A 23119-nucleotide genomic window follows, 5' to 3' on the forward strand; every position below is an offset into this window, starting at 1 on the left:
GATACAGATGAGCAAATATCTCTTAAATTAAATAACTGATTATTTGCAAAAATGACAAGTTAGTGGGCAAAGCCGTATTTGGAAGGTAGGTGGAAGAACAAGGAAGGGTTGACTGCCAAACCTTGAGCTCATGCGGAGAGAACAGTGGGATGGGAACATATGGAGCATGTTTTAAAACAAACTTTTGGACAGGAATGCAAGTGTGATAAACATGGTGGTCAGGAGAAGAATCACTGGTATGTATACTGCACAGTAAAGTCTACAGAGCCAGTGAGGAGGCTTCAGACAAATTTAAAGCCTAGACTAAAGGTCCCAGTTCACGGTTCTTTACCTTGTACCACATCTTTACTGTAAAAAAAGAAAAAAACTGAACATGGACATGGGCAAGACAATAAGCAATAATTAGGAAGCCAGAATCGTAGCACCAAGCATGGAAAGAAACTTAAGTACATTGTAAGCTTCTTCATTTAGACTTTGTGGTATTGATCCCCATATACTTAGCATTTGTTCAGTGCCTGGCAGTGAATAGATACTGGTTGAATCAATGAAGGGACTGAGAATAGTGAATCATGGGCACACTTACTGAGTTCTAAGTGACAGGTTAAAGAAAGGAGAAAGGGATTGTCGGCTGACTGAATAGTAGTGGTGAGGGGTTGCGGGGCGAGTACTCAAAGCTAGAAGCAAGAGGGAATGAATGGGAAGAAACAGGTTCTACTGCTTAAAGAGCTCTTAAGAAAAGCACAAATGGGGGAGAACGAAAAGGTTTGAAAATAAGAAACAGTTTGAATTTATACTGTACTCACTGCCTATAGGGGTGCATCTTGGCTGTGTGGGATAATGTCTGAGTGACACATAGTACGCCAGTTACCCAGTAATCTAAGAAATTACATGTTCAAAGCTTTTGGCTCTCTATGCCCAGGAAGTTATGATTCTAATGTTGTCCTGGCTGATTGGCCATTATCTCCACACAAATCAAAGTACACTTCCAATGCCACCCCTTATTTTGAAGCTTTGGCATCAACTTCTTTGTGTTAATTTTTAAGTTATCACAACTCTAATAGCAAAAATTTTTATATTATTCCAAATAGACAAGAAAAAAATTTCAATGTAAACATGTAAAACAATTTTGCAGATATTTAGGTATCCACACACACCAAATAATGCAGTTGTGCATTAAACAATAACGTGCATAAGAAAGGGTCAACTCACATAAGTGAATGGCTCTGTCTAATTGGAGTTGACTTCCAATAGTCACCTGCCATTGATTCCATGAGTTGCCAAATTAGAAATATATTTGTCCCATTTGGTACCTCATGCATGCTCTTCTCAAATATAAAATGATTTCAACTTACGACCTTCTTTAAGCTTAACTTGTAGCAAAGTTCCTCAGAATCAGCCTACCCCCTAGTGAGGTAATTTGGTTACAGATCTTCATTAATGCTGGTTTCGTTCGGGAAATTGTTTCAGTCTTTGGATCTCTGCAATGCTAAACTATTACTTTTAACTTTATTTTGTACAAATTACAATCTCATTATTTTCTAGTATTCTTGGCTTAACAAAATACAGCAGTGGGTGTGCCTTTTAGCAGTTGAACAGACCACTTTTTACATTCCTTAGAAATAAGATATGGTTCAGTATTTTAAATCATAGCAACAGTTGATAAGAAAAACAGCAAAAAGGTAATCATTTCCATATGGAAAGAAAAGGAAGAAACCACTGGTAGATTTGGCAGAAAGGGCAAAATGTTCCTATTTGTTTTGCCATTTTACATTTGTTAATACATTGCATGTGATATGTTTTATTGAACTACACCATTCCCCTCAAACTCAGTTGCAAATTTCCAAATGTGTTCTGTCCTTCTGAATGAAACCAACATCTGTATGTGTCAGTTTCATCTGGGACAATATTTACTTGGTGGTAATTTTCTCAACATAGTGAAATTTTGGCGAAAGCTCTTACCCCTTTTACTGAAAAGAAAAGAATATAACTGTCTTCCACACCAGCTAAATACCTGTAAGTAATTTTAAAGCACTGGTTGAATAAAATCAGTCTCTGCTCTGGCATTCTAAGATCTAAAAGAAAAACCCAATTTTCTGTTGCCCAGAAAATTTAAGAACAGCAAACAAAGGAAACATTTGCTTATTTACTTTTGTATTTAAGCATGATATAACGTTTATTAACAAAGTCCTGACATTTATTTTTAAATAGCTGCTTAAAGTGGAAAATCTTACCGTTTTAGAATAAAATATTCAAAAATAGATGTTCACCCTGTAGCTTTTGACAACAGCTCCCTCTTGTGGTTCAAAACATTCACTTCAAAGATGAATATATTTAAATACGGAATTGCAATTTCTTAGCTTAAAATTGTGCTATGAAAGTTTAGCTCATACTTAGTGAACGCTTTTTGGAATAAAGAGGGAAGTTTCCTTTTCTGATAGTTCTAGAGTTCTAACATCTCAGCAAAGTATTCCCAAAGTTCTTTAAAGAAGTACCAATATTTTTTCTTACAAAGGAAAATTTCAAGTAGATGTTTTCATTGAAAACATGAAAGGTTTTTCTCCTTTTCTGTGGCTATAGTATGGAGAAGGAATCAGCATTTAACCTTGTTACATAAGCAGATAGGAATATGAAAAACCTTACGGAGAAAGTAGTATTGCAAGTACTTTAGTCCAAAAATGACTTAAGGTAAATTTTCCCCATTGTTCAAAATCCGAGGTTGCAGTAACTAGCAATAACCTGTTCTAACAATGTGAAACTGTCCAAAAAATCCTCTTCTTCAATTCCAAATTTTGTGTACTGATGAATGTAGGCTCTGGTGAAAGAAACAGAAAATATGAAATAAAAATCTCAGGCAAACGAATAACTCAAAATCAAATAATAAATAGACATTTCCTAGCTCATGAACACTTGCAGATGGCAGACTCTTTTAAAAGTCTTGCCTTTGCTTCAATGTTTACTCCAAAGGTTAGCAAACTCTCAAAGTTTGTGTCAAGCTCCCTGTCTATTTAGTGTCCAAGAGAGTGACAATAAGAAGCACAAAGGAGGGGAATTCCCTGGCTGTCCCGTGGTTAGGACTTGGTGCTTTCACAGCCAGGGCCCGGGTTCACTCCCTGGTTGGGGAACTAAGATCCTGCAAGCCGCACGGCATGGCCAAAAAAAAAAAGAAGCAGCACATATAGGAAAAAGAAGCATGTTCAGATTTGGCTGTCTACCCAGCACATATTCAACACCCTACAGGAGATGACTGTGTTCAATATAAACTCTTAAGAAGTGCCTGAGAAGTTTTATCTAAGGCGTGAAACTGTAGAAACACATTGATCCAGTTCTAGGAATGAAGTGAAGCCTCCCAAATGTTTTTCAGACAACACTTAATTTTCACTAATGCCAGGTGATCCTCTTAATACCTCCAGTCCCCCAAAATGTTCTGAGGCAGGAGAAGTCATGTTAAAAAGAATATCAAGGGCAGACATGAACTAAATTGATGAAATAATAGCTGCTACCATTTAATGAGAGTGGGACGAGAACTATACCAACAAAGGACAGAGTTCACAGTCCTGAGGAGTAGGGGGTTTATGGAATGGCCATGTGCAGGATGGGGGGCCCTTGGGAATCCTAGCTAATCAAAGTACAGGCTTACCCAATGATTTGAGAAATTCTGCTTTAACATTAAGTAATTGTGGCAGAGGTCAGGGAACCAGATAACAAACACATTTCTTAGTAATCAAGCAGACATTTCTTAGTACCAAGTAGAGTTGAACTTGCAATGTTTCTTACTGAGCAAGATCAGGATCTCTTCCATTCTCAAGGATCTTATTTTGGAAAACTACCTTACTGTTCTTGCCTTATAGTGAAATTTCTACTTTACCTTCATTTCATTTAGAAACTACTCATTTAGGGACTTCCCTGGTGGCTCAGTGGATGAGACCCCGTGCTCTCAAAGCAAGGGGCCTGGGTTTGACCCCTGGTCAGGGAACTAGATCCCACATGCATGCCGCAACTAAGAGTTCCCATGCCATAACTAAGGAGCCTGTGGGCTGCAACTAAGGAGCTGGTGAGCCACAACTAAGAAGCCCACATGCTGCAACTAAGAAGCCAGCAAGCTGCAACTAAAGGAGTACTGGAGTCACAACTAAGACTTGGTGCAACCAAATAAGTAAATATTTTTTAAAAAGAAACTACTCGTTTAGTCAACAACAACAATAATACTATGGAACAATTACTGAGCATTTACTAGTCATGCACTGTACTAAGGGTTTCTTACATTATCATCTCATTTAATCCTCACCACATATATCATCTCTTTTGGGTCCACTGTACAGAAAAGGAAACAAAACCTGAAGTAATGTGCCCAAAGTTTCATACCTACAAAGTACTTACTCCATGCTATAGATTGAATGTTTGTGTTCCCCCAAAATTCATATGTTGAAATCCTAACTCCCAAGGTGATGATATTAGGAGGTAAGGCCTTTGGGATGTGATTAGGTCATGGCAGTGGAGCCCTCATGAATGGGATTAGAGGCCCGTGAAAGCTCCTTTGCCCCTCTGCCATTTGAGGACACAGCAAAAAGACACCACCTATGAACCAGGAAGTTGGTCTTCACTAGACATTGAATCTGCCAGTACCTTGATCTTGGACATACTAGCCTCGAGAAATGCGAGAAATTTCTTTGGTTTATAAGCCACCCAGTCTATGCTCTAAGAGACTAAGACACTCCAGATCCTGCCTAGTGTTTTAACATTATATTATCTGCTTAAGGTTAGGAAAGGTTTGTAGATTTATCTTTTACTTACTTTGAAGCAAACATATTCCATGCTTTGCCCACAATCGTGTCAAGTGGTTTTACTAAGAACTGGCTATTGCTGACCAACGCTGCAGACTTCTCATATTTGCTAAAGGCTCGCTGGGTTTTCCACACACTGAAAGCATGAACAGGCTCTAACCAGGAAGTATAGAGAGCTGGATCTTTAAATGCTCCTAGGGTAAAATAACAAGGCACTGTTTACATCATAAATCATCAGTTTTTGAAACAAATTAATAAACAGATATTTTTGTATCCATTTCACCAGAAATCTTTTGTTTTGCTCTTTGAAACTAGCTTTATATTGCTTTTGGATAAATGATCCATATTCATCATAAAAAAAATTTCACACCATTCAGAAAAGTATTTATTAAGAAAATTTAAAAGTCAACTCAACAGCTGAAATGCTACCACCCAGAGACAGACTATGAACAGTCTGCTGACCCTCTTTTGTACTATAATTTTACATACATGCCCTATGTAATATGCATTTTTCATTCACCAATATGGTGTAAACCTCTTTTCTGTGTCAGTAAATATCACTCATATTTTTAAAAGCTTCTATGAATATACCATAATTTCTTTAACACATTTCCTACTGTTGGGCATTTAGGTTGTTCCCACATTTCTGTTAGTGTGAAAGATGTTGCAATGAATATCTTTACACCTCTGTGTACCTGCATCATTTGCTGTGGGTACATTTTTGGAGGTTAGATTACTTTATATATCCTTTCATTAACTTTCTCATTTTAAAATCTACAATGAAGGAAGTACACCATCTGATTGACTTGATCTCTTTTTAATTATTACTAGTTTTTTATTTAAGAGGTATTACAGGGATAAGATTGATTTTCTTTATATCACAGCTAGAAGCAGCCAATTGGATGCTGCTGGAATCATCAGACAAGGATAATATAATCCCAGAGACTTGCCATAGAAACACAAAGAAAGCTAAGAAGAGTACTGCTCTTTCAACCTCCTGAAAATGTTGTACCAATGCTTGTCACAGAGACCATTAGTTGTCCTGCAATACCTGTTCTCCCCTTCTTCTTTAGTAACAGAACCACCAAATTTTAACTGTGCTCATAGCCACCCCTGCAGCTAGATGTGGCACATGATCCAGTCCCAGTCGAAGGGATATAAACACAAGTGTGGTGTGTGACCCTAGAGGACCAGGCCTGCCCTTCTTTGCTTATTCCTATGTGATTTGATGGCTGAAGTTCAAACAGATGCCTTGCACTAAGGACAAAGCCACGAGGTGAGGATGACAGGTCAACCAGATTCAGGAAGAAAGAATTAAACCTGTCCTCTTGTTTACACCACATCTATTTTGGTATCCGGTCACACACTGATACAATGGTTACATTTTGTTACTAAAATACGGAGTTATTATTTTCCTTTCTTTAAGAATAAATTCAGGGACTTCTTTTTTTTCTTTTTCTTTTCTTTTTTTTACCATGCATACCATGTACATGTGCAAAACGTACATCTTAATTTTCACCTTAACTTTGCTTACCCAGCTCCGCACTATGTACATCTTTCCCACGAAGGATGACCAAGTTAGCAATGGAAGTGTTAAAATGAAACTCCTTGTTGAGAGACATTTTACCACGCGTAGGAAGTCCTGATAAAGGAGGCCGTACCTGCCAATCAATACCTACCAAAAGAAAAAAAAAGAGCAAGAGATTTTACAAATCGCCTTGAACAAGAAGAGAAAGATGTATTATAGTCTGTGTATTTTATATAAATTTCCATTTGATAAGTAAAAGTTGTGGCAGGGTGGGGTTCTTCTAAAAATTTAAACATTCTAATCTGGTTGACCTAAAGTGATTCAAACTACTCAGTCCTGAGAAAGACATGAAATATTCTTCATCGAATATTAAAGGACGGTGGTAGGTGCAAAGGATGCAATTCTACAATGCAGTAAAAAGAAAGTAACTTCTGACACACGTAACAATGTGGATCAATATCAGAAGCCTGATGCTAAGTGAAGCAAGCCTGACTCAAAAGATTACATCCTGTTTGATTCCATTTACAGGACGTTCTGGAAAAGGCAAAACCATAGGAATAAAGTTCAGATCAATAGTTGCTTGGGGCTTGGAGTGGAGGAAAGAGGCTGTCTACAAAGGGGTATGAGGGAACTTTTTGGAACATGGAAATACTCTGTCTCAATTGTGGTGGTGGTTACACCGTTTAAGTGCGTCAAGATTCATAGAACTATCCACCTATAAAGACTGAACTTCATTCTGTATGTCTCTATGAACAAATAAACAAAATACATATAAAAATGTTAAGGGATGTAGAAACACAAAGCAAAAATAGGATTGAAAATTGAGGGCTTCCCTGGTGGTGCAGTGGTTGAGAATCCGCCTGCCAATGCAGGGGAAAGAGGTTTGATCCCTGGTCCGGAATACATGATCAAAAACAAAAATAGAGGGGACTTCCCTGGTGGTACAGTGGTTAAGAATCTGCCTGCCAGTGCAGGGGAAATGGGTTTGAACCCTGCTCTGGGAGGATCCCACATGCCGCAGAGCAACTAAGCCTGTGTACCACAACTACTGAAGCCCGCGCACCTAGAGCCTGTGCTCCACAACAAGAGAAGCCACTGCAATAAGCTGGCGCACCGCAACAAAGAGTAGCCCCTGCTCGCCGCAGCTAGAGCGCACAGCAACAAAGACCGAATGCAGCCAAAAATAAATAAAGTAAATAAATTTATTAAAACAAAAATACGGACTTCCCTGGCAGTCCAGTGGTTAATACTCCACGCTTCCACTGCAGGGGGCACGTTTGATCCCTGGTCGGGGAACTAATATCCCACATGCTGCGCGGCACAGCCAATAAATAAAAAAATAAATCCCAGATGGGTTAAAATTTAAATATTAAATATAAAACTATGAAAATACTAGGAAATAATAGAGAATATTTTTATATCTTTGGGGTAGGTAAGGCTCAGAATCTATAAAGGAAGATTTACAGGTCTGCTCACATAAAAATGTAAAATTTCCATATAGTGAAAAATACCATACAAAAGACAAAAGTGATGGACAAAAATATTTACAATCCATGTAACAAAAAAGGGGTATAGGGCTTCCCTGGTGGCGCAGTGGTTGAGAGTCTGCCTGCCGATGCAGGGGACACGGGTTCGTGCCCCGGTCCGGGAAGATCCCACATGCCACGGAGCGGCCCGTGAGCCATGGCCGCTGAGCCTGTGCGTCCGGAGCCTGTGCTCTGCAACGGGAAAGGCCACAGCAGTGAGAGGCCCGCGTCCCGAAAAAAAAAAAAAAAAAAAAAAGGGGAATAAATCCACAATATTATATTTCCTTCCATCCAAGTCACCATTGATTAGAAAAAAAATTAAATTATTCAGTTAGATTATTAAATTTTACACTTATTGAAGAGTTCTTTTAGAGTAAGTTTATATTTTTAAAAATCATATATCATTCTTGAGCATATATAAAAAAATATATGTAACGATATAACTTGATTAAGGTTTTCCTAAAACTTTTTCACATTCAGTGACTTTATCACTCTTTGTTTCAGCATTAATGATGCCTATGTGTTTTCACATTATTGTGCTCTGTGCCTCCAGAAAGTAGGTGGTGCGGCATTCCTTAAGGGAATCCATGAAAACACTAAGTCACTGGCTCTTAAACTGGCTTTGCAACCATGTAAAGCACATCTACCTTTGACTCCTGCTTAAGGAATGTTGCTAAACTTGTCTGTTTATTATGACGACTGCCTCTTCCCCACCGTAGCAGAAAACTAAAGGTTTACTTTCTGGAGAGGATATGACTGAGAGACTCTAGTCTGGAGAACACCAGGCAGAGGTAAGGGCAGGAAACATACCAAACCGGGAAAACCATGGCCCCTCCCTCCTCTTCCCCCAGATCACTGGGGCTTTGTGTAAACCCTCTTGAGCAGAATATCCAACACAACAGACAGGCAAATAGAATATCCAGAAGGACAAATGTACACTGGCTGGAGAGGGCAAAAAAAACTAGATTGAAGCAGGTCAGAAGGCTCTAGGGGAGATTTCTTAAAGAAGATGAAACTGACAGAATACTTGGATACAGGCAGACCTTGGAGATTTTGTGTGCTTGGTTCCAACCACCGCAATAAAGTAAATTATCACAATAAAGTGAGTCACACAAATATTTTTGGCTTCCCAGTACATATAAAAGTTATGTTTATGGGCTTCCCTGGTGGCGCAGTGGTTGAGAGAGTCCGCCTGCTGATGCAGGGGACGCGGGTTCGTGCCCCGGTCCGGGAAGATCCCACATGCCGTGGAGCGGCTGGGCCCGTGAGCCATGGCCGCTGAGCCTGCGCGTCCGGAGCCTGTGCTCCGCGACGGGAGAGGCCACAACAGTGAGAGGTCCGCGTACCGCAAAAAAAAAAAAAGTTATGTTTACACTATACTGTAATCTATTAAGTGTGCAATAGCATTATGTCTAAAAAGAAATGTACATACCTTAATTAAAAAATACTTTATGGCTAAAAAATGCTAACCATCATCTGAACTTTCAGCAATAGCACCTTTTTGCAATAGTAACATCAAAGCTCACCGACCACAGATCACCATAACAAGTATAATAATAAGGAAAAAGTTTGAAACATTGCGAGATTACCAAAATGTGACACAGATATGTGAAGTGAGCAAATGTCGCTGGAAAAATGGTGCCAATAGATTTGCTCAATGCAGGGTTGCCACAGACCTTCAATTTGTTAAAGAACACAGTATCTGCAAAGTGCAATAAAACAAGGTATGCCTGTATATCAAGAAAAAATTTAGGTAAGTAGAGAAACAGTGTTGAATAATTGACAGGTACACAGAAAAACTAAGCAAACAAGAAAACAAGGTAATTATTAACTCCAAAGAAAACAAAAACATTATACAGGAAGGGAAAAGTAATCACAGGATATTTTGTTGCTCAGCTGTGAATAGCATTTACTTGGTCATGATAATGTAAAGCTGAATATCGATTTAACCCAGTGATGACACTTACTACCATATCAGAAGGATGAGCCTGTCTAGAGTGTGTTTTAGAGTTTAGGGGCCAGTGTTGGAAAAAAGCTAAATCCTAACCCTCCATGGTGGGAAGTAAATAGGTAATACCTAAATCATTGAAAAATCTGTAAATGCCAATAGATAAAAACAGTAAAAGAAACAGCAAAAGAGTTTTGAAAAATGGTTACCTCTGGGAAGGAGACAATAGAAGAAGGTTATGGACTGAAAGTTTTAACAACCAGCTTCGTAGAATTACCTGACTCTTTAATCTATGTACATATAATAAGTTAGGGCTCCTATATGGTAGAAAACTATGTAGCTACTAAAAAGAATAAGCATGTCTAAATGAATGAATTGGAATGAAGGCTACAAAATACTATGTCGAAAGACAGCTGCAGAACAAAAAATACATATAATGTGATGCTAGTTTTATTTTTTAAAGTCTGTTTATATACACCCTTAGAACTTTGAATCTCTAGTCCTCACATGAATAAATTGATCCAAACTAGAAAAAATAAATCAACTAATAAATTTTAAAAATAAGGTGTTGTAAATAAAACTTAAAAATAAATAAGTAAAATCCTACACCTGTTCCACCATGGTCTGTTGGGGGTGGGGTGTACTTAAAGAGCTATACCCAGGAAGTCTCACCTGAGGAAAGTAAATCCACACCTGCACCTGCTTTTAGATGACAAGATTCTGGACTTTAGGCTGATGTGCTAATGGAATGTGCTAATAGGCTGATGTGCTAACTCTGGGGGTGCTTGGGAAGGGTTAAGTACATTCTGCAAATGGGAGGACATGATTCATTAGGGGACAGAGGGCAGAGGGTGGTAGCCAGCCTCAAGATGAACTCCAATGATCCTTGCCACCCGGTATTCATGCCCTTGTGTGGTCCCCTCCCCACGGGATAGCGCTGACCTTAACAACCAAAAGGATGGTGCACAATGATGATATGTGACTTCCAAAGCGAGGTCATAAGAGACATTGTAACTTCTGCCTTGCCCCCACTTGGGCCACTCATTCCTCCTGTTGCTATAGGACATGTAGAAACAGATACACGGCTGATGATGATCTTAATGGGGTCAATCTTCATATAGCGCATTCTGATAACATATGAAGAGTTTTCAAACTATATCCTTCAACCTGGTTAGTGACAAATATATTTATTCATATGTTCATATTTATATGAAAACATTTAAGTGTTCAAAATTCTATAACTGTGAAAAAATGGTGACACTCTAAATTCCTATATGGGAAAATGACTAAACAAACTGTGGTTTATCGACCGAAGAGGGCTCAGAGCACCACGTCTTCCAGTGCCCTGAGGAACACTGTGTTCCTTGATAATAGGTATTGCCAGAAAAACAGGTCCTGTGGCCAAAAAGTTCAGGAAGCATTACTTAAGATGTGAACTTTCTACTTATCTCCAAATGTCAGGCACTACGATCTAAAATCTGTAAGGTACTACAAGCGAATGTAGAGGAAATCCACTTTCATAGTATTGAAACCTAACTTACTGTAATTTGTGGTAAAATATATGCTCCCCAAATAGTACACAGTAGTGACTTCCAGTTAAGTGCGACAGACTGAACATACCAGTTTACTCCCCAAATCTCACTAACAACACAGGGATTTTTTTAAAAGGCATAAACAAGAAAAAATGGAAGGAAAATAATGGCAACAAAAATTTGGAAGCTGGAAAGCAAATGAACCAGTGGTTACTGACTTAGCAACCAGGGAAATCTGAACTTTCTGCCCACAGTGGAGGTCCTGGAAGCAGGCCAGGCGCTTCTAAAGGAGGAGTAGTTAAAAATCTGTATGAGAGGCAGTGAGAGCCCCAGACCCTTCCCCACTCCTGCACTAGGGGGAGTGCCCCACCCTCCATCCGAGAAGAAGGTTTCTGCTCAGGAAGGGCTAAAAACCGGTGAGGCTCTAAAAAACAGCAGTAAACAAAACAAAAATCTCTGCCCTCATAAAGTTTACATGGTACTGAGATAAATGAAAGATCCACACTAAGGAATTCCAGAATGCTAGAGACAAAGAGAAAATCCTAAAAGATACAAGAGAGAATAAAACAGGATTAGGAATCAGATTGAAGTGGGACTTCTCAGCAGTAACACTGGAAGCTGGAAGCCATCGAGCAGTGCTTTCAAGACACTGAGTAAAAATGATTCCCAGCCTCGAATCCTATACCTGGCCAATCAAATATAAAAGTAGGATAATGACATTTGCAGCCTTAAAATTTTTACCTTCCCTGTACTCTTTCTTAGGAAGCTCCTGGAGGGTACTATCCATGAGGGAATTAACCCAGAAAGAGGAAGATCTGAAATCTAGGAAACAGGCTAGAATAAAGAAGGAGGCACAGATGCCAGTGCTGGCTGTTTATCAAGCCTGGAGAGTAACCAGTGCAGACTGGAACAGGAGGGGGAAGTCCTCCGGAAGGGATATCTCCAAGCAGATAATTAAAGTAATAAGATGACCTGATAGGTCTGAACATGCTGAGAAGGGTTTCATTTTTATGGAAAAAGTTTAGGGGCAAATTTGTAATAGGTACAAAGAATATCGACCAAATAAATTTAACTATTAACTCTAGGAGGAAAAAATAAACTGTACATGAAATAAAATGTAATCTGTGTATACAGTACATGGCTCAACTATGAATAATATCTACATAGCAAAAATAACACAGACAATGAAAACTGATCTAACCCAAAAGTATGCTTTAACTAGATTGGGAGGAGGGAGGGAAAGGTGTGTGGATGTGTATATAGGGGGTGTTAAGAAGATCCAGTTCTCAACTTCATGCTAGGAAGGCAACTGATAATATCTAAACCTGGAAAATAAAACAAATAGCAGAATATGCAAGATATTTAGAAATATGGGGGCAAATTCCAGAAGAAACATCTCAAAACACTGAAAGCAGTTTCTGCTGGGCTGAGGGGAAGTGTGGAATAGGCTGTTCTCTTCCTCATTATAAACTCATACTGGACAATTACTTGACTTTTTTTAAAAACTGAGATGTAATTTACACACAACACAATGGACAGGTTTATATAGACACGTAAGTGAGTTCTGACTCCTTGATTTTTTTAAAAAAACCTATGTTCATATATTACTTTGATAAAAATAAAATAAAAATAAATGTCACACTCATCTGAAATTTTTTTGAGAAATGAAACTGTGAAGCGATTAAGAAATCCTCCCAGGATGCTCTGGTGAGATTTTTGCAGGAGCCTCCCTGGTCAGAAGAAGGCACCATTATTTCAACTGGATCAAGCCAGTTTATATTGAGAACTCCAGTAGAGGCATTTTTCCCAGCTTGTGGGCTGCATATTTTTAAAATACCCTTTACCTTCTTCCATTTTCGCATTAGAAATGAGCATCTGTCTCAAATGCTTGAGGAGGCCAGCCCAAGTAAATGTGCTGTATGCCAGTGAATTCTCAGACATTTGAGGAATGTTACGAACACCCAGCATCTTGAATTCTGGATGGGGAACTAAATTCTCCATTAAGTCTCCTGCAAAGAAAAAAAATCTGAACTAAATTTTTAAATTCCACGTTGTTTCCACTGACTCATACACAGCCATGATTTGATGGCTTGGGGGAACCAAATGTGTTTTCTCCTCCAAGGCCAAAATTGCTTAAAATTTAAAATGTAAATACAATTTCAGAGACGATGTCTATTAAAGACCACATATTTGCTTGATTTTGGCACCTATTTTAGCATGAGTGAAAAAAACACTTTGCCAAAAGGAAACGAGAATTTCTTTTTAGCTAAGAAACTGGAAATGTGAGTGAAATATTTAGCTAAACCCCAGGAAAACAAAATAAGCATGAGACGTAATATGCTTTTATTGTCTGTCATTCAGTGTTCACTAAATTGTCCCTTAGAAATTTTCCTAGATCTCTTATTTATTTTATCTGGTTAAATAATAATCAGAACCTCTTAACATCAAACTTTACTGGGAAAGAAGACAGGATTAGTAACTCCTGAACACAGGAATACACCTATTTTTAGAACCTTGTATTTGTAATGAAACAGAATTAAGGAGAAAGGCTAATTTGTTTTTCATTCAGAGCTTATTTTATGTGTTTTTAAAATATTTTTATCTTTTTAATATGTCATATATTTTATGTATTTTATATATTTTTTATATATTTATAGAAAATACCTAGAGGAGAAAGAAAAATCTTCTACCATAACATGAAATTTAAATTTTATGATAACGTTGAGTGCAAACTCATATCCTACGTCCTATGTTAAGAACAAATTTTGACACAAACATCTACAAAATGTTGCACAAATTGATCCTATGGCTAATGGAGTTCCCTCTAAACATAAGAATCCTTTTCTGTAAAATACCTAGAGCTGAATTCTATTGTATAGCATGCATAAAAAAGCAGCAGTCAGCAAATAATTCCTGAGGACTAACGCACAAATTGTTAAAATCTGCTTTCCCCCCAGCTTTCTTGTTTACCCACTCTCATCTTAACCATTCTTAACTTTGTCAAACCCTGTTATGGACCGACAGTTTGTGTCCCTCAAAATTCATATATTGAAATCCTTACCACCAAGGTGATGGCATCAGGAGGAGGTGGGGCCTTTGGGAGATGAGGTCTCTATAAAAGAGACCCCAGAGAGGTCTCCCGTCCCTTGTGCCAGGTGAGAACACAGTGAGAAGACGGCCATCTGTGAACCTGGAAGCGGGCCCTCACCAGGCACTGAATCTACTAGTGCCTTGATCTTGGACTTTGAGCCTCCAGAACTGTGAGAAGTAAACTTGTGCTGTTTATAAGCCGGTCAGTCTATGGAATTCTTGTTATAGCATATTCCTACACAGCTTGCGGGATCTTACTTCCCCAACCAGGGATTGAACCCGGGCCATGGCAGTGAAAGTACCGAGTCCTAACCACTGGACCACCAGGCACTTCCCTGGACCTAAGTTTTTTAAAACTGAGCAATTGAAGGATCGAGGAGGAAACAGGCTTCTTCTGGGGGAAAGCTAAGAGATCTGTTTTAGACACATTATGTTTGGGACGACCATGAAATGTGTACACACAGATGTTGGGAAGGCTGCTGGATATAGAAATCTAGAGCTTAGGGAATTGGTCAGAGTTGGAGAGAAACTGGCCAGCTGGAGAATACAAATGGTGTTGAAAGCCATGGGACTGGGTCAGTCACCTTCGGAGAGGGTTCAAGACCAGCTTTTAGAGCTTAGGAAACGGAGGAGCCAAAGAAGGAGGGAAAAAACGGGAATAAAAGGAATAGTCATTGAGATAAGGAGGGAAATCAGGAGAGAGGCTGTCACAAAAGATGAAGAGGAGACTCAGAAGACAAGGCATCGGCCATTCCAAATTCTACTGAGATAAAATAAGGACAGTGAACGGGCCAGTGAATTTGACAATGTGAACATGCTTGCGACCTATTAAGAAAAGCAGTTTTAGAAAAGTGATGGAAGAGAAACTAGATCAGAGTGGGTTGAAGAGTGAATAGATGGTGAAGAAATGAGGACAGGGAGAATGGAGGCCCCTTTGAGGACAGTTGTTCTAAAGAATGACAGATAAGTGGGGAAATCATGAGAGGTGATGTCAAGGGAGGGCTTCTTTGGTGTGAAAGATGCCAGAGAGCCGTTGTAATGGCAGTGACCGAGGAAAGAGGGTTAATGACATGTGAGGATGAGAGATGAGTGAGGAATTAAGTCCCTGAGAAGAGAGAGGGAACGGGACCCAGAACCCAAGCGAGAGGCTGGCCTCTGATAGAAGCAGGATACTTCTCCCACTGTGACACAAGGTGAAGGGCAAGTGTGGACCCAGTGCCCTATAGTTTGTACATGGTAGTGGGAGTCAAGAGAGCGCCCATGGAACTGATGGCTTGGATCTTCCGAGGGCAGTTCACCGAGTTCATCACAATCTCCCCAAGGAACAACTGGACCAACCTGCAGACTCAACCTCCAACCAGCTCTCCACAGGCAATGGATTTTTCGAAAATAAAGGTGATTATGCCAACGACCTCCTTAAATCCTTCAGTGGCTTTCCCCTGCTCTGAGATTAATGAGGAGGCCTTTAAATGGCTTACAAGGACCTGCGAGGTTGGCCCCTGCTCACCACTCTAGCCTCAGGTTTCAATCATTCCCCACACCATTCTCTGTGCTCCAGTGACACTGGATTTCTCTCTTCCGAAAGGGCCACGCTTCCTTCTGCCACAGGGTCTTTCCACATGCTATTCCCCCAACATGCTACTCCTTTCTCCCTCCCTTTGCTTAGTCAACTCCAAGTCTTCATCCAGCTTTTTGCTCAAGTGTTACTTCCTCAGGGCAGCCTTCTTTCACCTCGTCAGCCTAAGTCTGGTTCCTGCGTGACTCATTCTCTTGGATCTGTACTCCTTTCCTTCAGAGCATTTAACTCAGTTTTTAATTATATGTTCTTAGTGTAATTATTTGTTTAATGTGAACACAATGTCTGCATTGGTTCCCCACTGGATCCCCAACATGTAGCATAGTGCCTGGTACATAGCAGGAAGCCAATAAATACTGGTTGAATGAACAGATGTGCAATATGGTAAGTACTGTGGAATGCAGAGAAATTAACAAGACACATGTCCCCAAGGAAGCTGCAAATTAGGAGGGACTATAAAACATGCATGTGACAGATCCTCTAAGGAAACACATGGTGCAGCATCTGGGAAGGGGCCAGAGGGAGACTTACTTTTGATTGCATATTCTTTTGTACTCCTTGAATAAATGTGTGTGTGTTACTTTTAAAGATAAGCAAACACACTTCAAGAAATAATAAAGGCAAAAAACATTAAGTGACATAAAAGAGATACAGAATGCCACAGGAGTTCAGAGAAAAAGGGTTACTTTAGGTAAAGGTCTCAGTAGGAAAGTTTATGGAAAAATTATCACTTGATTTGGACCCTACAGCAAGAGTAAGGTTTCAGTAGAGGTGAAGAAGGGAAGGAGGAAGTGATTTCTAAGAAGAAGGAACACTGAGCAAAGGGACCAAGGCAGGGAAGTACCAGATTGAAGAAAAAAGTGGAGACAGGATGAAAAGTAGGTGGGGAATCTATACAGAGGCGGCAGAAGGTGATGAAAACAGAAAGTTAGGATTCAGGGCATAAGGAATTATGACAAATCTGGTAGGTAATGCATGAGCCATAGAATGAGGGTTAAGTAAAGTACAGGATTAGATCTATGCACTGGGGAGGCTCATTTGGGGCCAGTGTGCAAGATGGATTGACTGCAGGGGGAAGAAGCAGGCAACAGGAAGGAAAGCGGTAATAGGACCACCTTAAGCCAGGAATGTCCACGTAGATGTGAGCTTTGGTTTTCATGAAAAAAAAAGGAGAGAGAGGGAGAGAGAGAGGAGAATAAAGAGAACTTTGTATTCAGGGGGAGTATGGAATATTAGTTGAGAGATACTGACCAAGTGAACCAATATCAGAGAGAGGGAAGTAGGAAGAATGCAGACAGCTGGCAGAGATGGCACCAACAGGTCTGAGCATACTGGTGAGATACGAGGACAGTGGGAGAAATCCAGGTGACAGGAATTGAGGAAGAGGGGGCTGGGGAGTGAATACAGGGGAAAAAATGATGAATCCATTCAGAACATGCTAAACCTGAAGAAGCAGATGGCAACTAAGAAAACTGGGATAGGCAACTATTTGGGAAAGAGAGTAGGACTGGGGGTATAGATTACGGAGTCCTTTGCATCTAGATGATTTGAATTGATAAAGCACCACTTGACAAATAACCTGAAAAAAGAATCACTTCTTTACAGAGTGATGAAAATGATGGTTGTGCAACTTTGTGAATATGCTAGAAAACACTGAATTGTACACTTTAGATGGGTGAGTCGTATGGTATGTGAATTATATCTCCAAGTTATTTTTAAAGAACAAAAAAATGGGGATTTCCCTGGCGGTCCAGCGGCTAAGACTTTGCCCTCCAATGCAGGGGGTGTGGGTTTGATTCCTGGTTGGGGAGCTAAGATCCCAGATGCCTCGCAGCCAAAAAGCAAAACATAAAACAGAAGTAATATTGAAACAAATTCAATAAGCTGCTCTTTGGGAAGGTTTTCGAAATGAGGGAGACCTGAGTGTATCTTAGGCGGAGGGGAAGAGCCACAGAAGAACAACCTGCAGGCTTTCAGAGCATCAGACTTCTCTACAAATAACACACAGGAGGACAAATACCTAGTGGATTTCTTCTGTAGTGAAATGAGCCTTCCCCAGAGTAAGTAGGCTGGAACACACTTCCCAGCTGATGTGCGAGGACTTGATTTATATCACGGAAGGAGATCTGCTTGATATTCATCAGTTTCGCACAGATCTTATGAACAGCGTCATTCTCATGAACAAGGAGGGCATCTGAAGATTGGTACAAGTGAGAAAGTGTCAAAATGGAATTGTAGTTCTGAACAATAACCTGGAGGGAAAAAAAGGTCAAAGATAAGAAAGGCAGGAGAGAACAGTGGTTAAGAGGGTAGACTCTAAGGGCATCCTGCCTAGGTTCAAAGCCTGGCTCTTTCACTTTCTAGCTATAAGATCCTTGACAAGTTATTTAATCTCTCTATGCCTCAGTTTCCTCATTTGTAAAATGGGGATAATAATTATACCAGCCTCCTGGAGTTGTAAGGATGAATGATAGAATGCAAGTAAAGCACTTAAGAACAGTGCCCTTATTGAGTAAGGGCTCAATAAATGATGACTATTACTATCACACTGTGTTCCTACATCATTTCCTATACTGACTTATTTCACCTCTGTTTAATTATTTCTCCTACTAGGGTGATCAATAGGAAATTGGCCTATACAGAAATTTCCTTTCAATGGAAAGAAATGAAAATTCTTTGAAGGTTGGCAATGGCACGATGAGGCCAAGGTCCCTGCTTTACATGCTGTAGCCAGAGGGACTGAACCAGGAATGGGTTCCTGAGAGAAGATGCAGAATTGTCTTCTTCGGAATTTTTATGAATAAGGAAACCTCATTTGTTTGGCAAAGTTAAATGAATTGTACGTGAAAGTACCATATTGTATAATCATTCCTTACACAGTAACTTAACATTTCCAAAGAAAGGGTAAGATCAATCTTTTACCTACATTTAACTGCAAAGAATACAAAATATAAATTTTTCAATTGACATGTTCATACCTCACCAGTTCCATAAGGCCATATAATCTGATTCATTTTCAAAGAGTTTGAGTACTGATCTTGTAAGTTCTGTGTAACGAAGGCTCCTAGCCCTGATCCCGTGCCTCCGGCCATACTCATTATGATGAAAAAACCATTCAAAGAATCACATTTCTCCACTTCCTTCTGGATTAGGTTCATTATAGATTCTTCGTGCCTAGGTCCATGAACAGAGTATCTATGCAATGCAAAAGAAACAAACACCTTTCAATTTAACCAGAGATGGAATGCAGAGAAAGACATAGGATAGCGAAGGCTTTTTAAACCTATGGAAGTGAACTAACTCTTAAGAAAGGTACAGGTGCCTGATTGACGAAATTTAAGATACACAAGTTAAATATTTTTAACAGGTGAATAGGACTGCTAGGAGAGTAAATTTACTGAGAGTAGAAAATTCTCTTTTATAGTCCATTCCTTTAGGCTGGAGACTTCAATTACCAGGTAGTTCTGCAAGTTTACGGTACAACATAATATTCAGTATTCATAACAATATTCCTAAAGCAGTGGTTCTAACTTTGCCGCACATTAGAATCACCTAGGGAAGCTCTGAAAAATCCCAACATTCAGACTTCATCCCAAACCAATTAAACCAGAATTTCTGGAAGTGAGCCCTAGTCATTGGAATTTTCCAAAGAACACTAGGCAATACTACTGCCTTGGCATATTTCCTATTAACTGGAATACCTGCCAGACAAAGATATTGTATTGACAATAAGTTAGCTGGCAGAACAACAGTGAAGAAGTGGAAAACGTCGCTGCAAGAGATCCTTGGTTTCATCATTACCTGAACCTGAAGCATAGACATACACGAGACAGAATGAGCGTCTTCTGGGTGAAGTCACGCTCTACATTTTAAAACATCAATTTCAAAATTATGTGTTTGGTGTATCAACTGTGCAGTTGTAACTATACTATTAATCAACTATGCAGCTGTATCTAAACTGAAAATCACGAGGAATTATTCTTACCCATATGCCCAGTTGTTTCCAGAACCTTGTTTTTGACAGAAGCATGAATGCTGGCCATATTTCCATCGGCCAGAATGGGCAGCCTTTGACAGTGTTTGATTGATAACTTTAGGTTCCATGTCAACAAGTACAGCACGAGCAATTGGAACTAGAGAGGGAAAAAAATCAAAAGAAAAATATTGCACATGGCTTATTTGGGTTAACTCAGAGCATAAACTTCTAGGTCCAAAAAAAAAAAAAATCAAAGATTGAGGATAGGAAGAACTTTCCTTCTGCTTAGAAATTCAGGTGGGCAGCAGCAGGTATATGCAGATGTGTCATAATGCCTAGCATTGTGCTAGGCGGGTTGAATAAACGTGGGCTAAAATGATGACTGGGTCAAGTCTACAAACATCTGTTGAGTGCTTACAATGTGCTATGTACTGTGCTGGGAACACAGAGACAAAGACAACATCAATCCAGCCCTAGGAGGACCAGTGGGAGAGATAAAATACATCAACACTTAATCACAGTATGATGTGATATGACCCACAGCAAATCCACACTAACAGAGTAGTATTTTTATTCAGAGGTATAAAAATACCAAGGGCAAAAAAAGCATCTCAAGATTATTGAAGCAGAAGATGGAGAAAGAGGGGGTGTAAGAAGAGATGGATGGGGAGAGAAAGCAGGCAGGGCTCAGATCTTGGAAGTCCTTGTATGCAATGCTAAAAACCCTGAAATTTACTTTTTAGGCAATGAGAAACCACTGAAAATGTTCAAGCAGGGGAGGAAAGATGTCTTTTTTAATACGGTAGTGTGGACGATAGATGTGATAAACACAAGAGACCAGGCAGGGAAACTCAGGAGGATTGTCTTGAAACAGTCCAGGTGAGAAAGGACAAGAGCCAGAACTAAGGCAATGACAGTGAAGATGGAAAAGGGAGAAGAGTTTCAAGAGATGAGTAGGAGGTAAACTACGCAGATCTTGATGTTTGATGGTATGTGGGCAGTCAGAGCTAAGTTTTAAAGGAAAAATAATGAATGCCCTTGGGTATGGAGATGTTGAGTCTGAGGGGCACATGAGAGACGCACGTGATGTTCACTAATCAGTCTGCAGCTTAGAAGAGATGCTAGGCTAGAGGTTTTAAGAGTCACTAGTATAAAAGATGTAGCAAAATTTGAGAGTCATTGAAATTGCCCAGAAAGAACTATACAAGTGAGGACAGAAGAGAGGCTGAGATGCAACCCCTAGAGAAGAAAAGTTCAGAGCGTAAGCAGAAGGAATTTCAAGGAGGGAGTTTTACAGTTAATGTTATCAAATCTGGTAGAGAAGTTAAGTGAATTAAGAAAAGAAAAACAGTTACTGGCTCTAGGAATTAGGAGATCATTGGGAATTTTTCATAGAACAGCTTCAGTGGTATTGTAGAGCAGAAGTAGGATTACAGTTGGTTAAAGAGGGTTCTCCTTTGAGAATCTTAGATGAGAAGGCAAAGAGATGAGGAAGGAAAAAAGCTATAGTCAAGAGCTAAGTTTTGTTTGTTTGGTTTTAGATTGGCATGATCTGAGCACGCTCACGTGCTGAGGCGAAGATGTCACTGGAGAGGCAAACGTTAACACAGAAACAAAGGGCTGAGAGCAAAATCATTCCGTAGTAAGATGGAAGGGGATGGGGTTCAGACACCACGTGGAGGGCCTGGCCTTGAAGAGGCTGGTTATGTCAGAGTAAAGGAGAGGTCTGTGGACCACACATACCTCCATTTTCCTCCTCACTGAAGAATCTTTCTTTGCAAGATGCTTGATATGCCTCATTCTCCCTTTTAGAGCAGAGTCCCTGGGGACAGTGTGAGTCACTAAACAAAGCATCAAACACTTCAAAACCAATCTGATTGCCACATTGACCAAGCTGCACTGTTACTATTGACATGCTGAGACACAAACCAGGCTTACTCCCTCAAAACAGTGAGCAACCTGTAATAGAAAAAATAGAGTCATTGAGAGCCACTACATTACCAATAAAGAACAAATAAAATGCCATATATGTGAATATACATCACTAAAAATATAATTTGTAAGTACTATATATGTCTGTGGTGTTATAGACACGATAGCTATGTTGTCTAAGGAGCCAATCATTCAAGGAAGTTGGTTTCGGGATTCAGGATTACTGTACCCAAAACCATTCATACACAGCTCAATAGTTCCCAAAATCTCATTTGTAATCGCTATTTTCCTAAGCATGCATTTACAACAAACAAAACAAAACAAATTCTGGTTAAAGGAATTTGTAGTGTACAGTTCACACCACAGGGACAGAGCGAATGCAGAAGTGAGCTAGCTCAACAGTAGCACATTTAATTAACATTAATTTTCTCTCTTCAAAATAATGACTTTCTCCACCAATCGCCTTTCTGTTCTGGTAACTACAGTAACACAAGAAAGTCTTTGTATTTAGCTCAGATGGGACAGCAAGGAAGACGAAGCTTGGGGAAAAAAAGACCAGATGAAATATTAGAGGAAGTATCCACTACTTTTAACACTGAAAAGAGACAATTTTTGGTAACGACCTCACACCGGGTCTATGCAGCACTGGAAAGAGCTGTGGCTTGTAAGCCAGACTCTATACTAACAATTATCAAACAACCTTGCAAAAACAGGTATCGTTATTTTCATTTTACAGAGAAGGAAACAGGCTCTGAAAGGTTACGCGACTTTCGCAAGACCACTGCACTAGTAAATAGCAAAGCCAAGTTCTCCCTTTCTACACCGCCCCAGGAGTTCCCCATTAACCCCACTCACTGACAGCCTCAGGATCAGCCGTTTCTGTCCGGTTCAAACTTCAGAGTGGCAACCTTCTCATTATGCGCATGCTCACTTTCAATACCAAAAACATTACAGAGAACGAATGCGCATGTTCCACAGACAAGATTTGTTGTGGGTTTTTTTTTTTTCCTATTCCGAAAGGTTAATTACGCATGTTCAATTTCAATTTATCAACTAAAGATATGGTACGCATGCTCACTGTCCATCAGACGCTTTAGCTGAGAATGCGCATGATCTGCCTTCCGAGCGAGGCTTCGGCTGGGCTTCTGCGCATGTTTCTGCCAGTACCTGGCTCCCAGCGATAGTTCTACGCATGTTCATTGCCCACCGTTCGGCTTCACAGAGTCCTGT

The 23119-nt window shown here is 39.8% G+C and overlaps 1 protein-coding gene across 4 annotated transcripts; it reads right to left on the reverse strand.

Annotated features, from left to right (window-relative positions):
- On the reverse strand, positions 1-22928 carry TUBD1 (tubulin delta 1). 4 transcript variants are annotated; one of them, XM_024757647.1, is made up of 9 exons: positions 22749-22928; positions 21701-21916; positions 19967-20114; positions 18960-19176; positions 18002-18233; positions 13160-13324; positions 6316-6456; positions 4792-4975; positions 7-2812 (listed from the first exon to the last, which is right to left on the reverse strand). In XM_024757647.1, exons 2-9 carry the CDS (start codon positions 21870-21872, stop codon positions 2704-2706), a joined length of 1368 nt encoding a protein of 455 aa, XP_024613415.1. In that variant the 5' UTR covers positions 21873-21916; positions 22749-22928; the 3' UTR covers positions 7-2703. The 4 variants fall into 4 exon arrangements, with proteins under 4 accessions (XP_024613417.1, XP_024613415.1, XP_024613416.1 ...); XM_024757646.1 differs by having other exon boundaries at positions 8-2812; positions 22745-22928; XM_024757648.1 differs by lacking the exon at positions 13160-13324 and having other exon boundaries at positions 22745-22928.
- Positions 22929-23119: the final 191 nt, after the last annotated feature.

This window comes from Neophocaena asiaeorientalis, unplaced genomic scaffold, assembly GCF_003031525.2.
Source record: "Neophocaena asiaeorientalis asiaeorientalis breed wild unplaced genomic scaffold, Neophocaena_asiaeorientalis_V1.1 scaffold327, whole genome shotgun sequence".
NCBI lineage: Eukaryota > Metazoa > Chordata > Mammalia > Artiodactyla > Phocoenidae > Neophocaena > Neophocaena asiaeorientalis.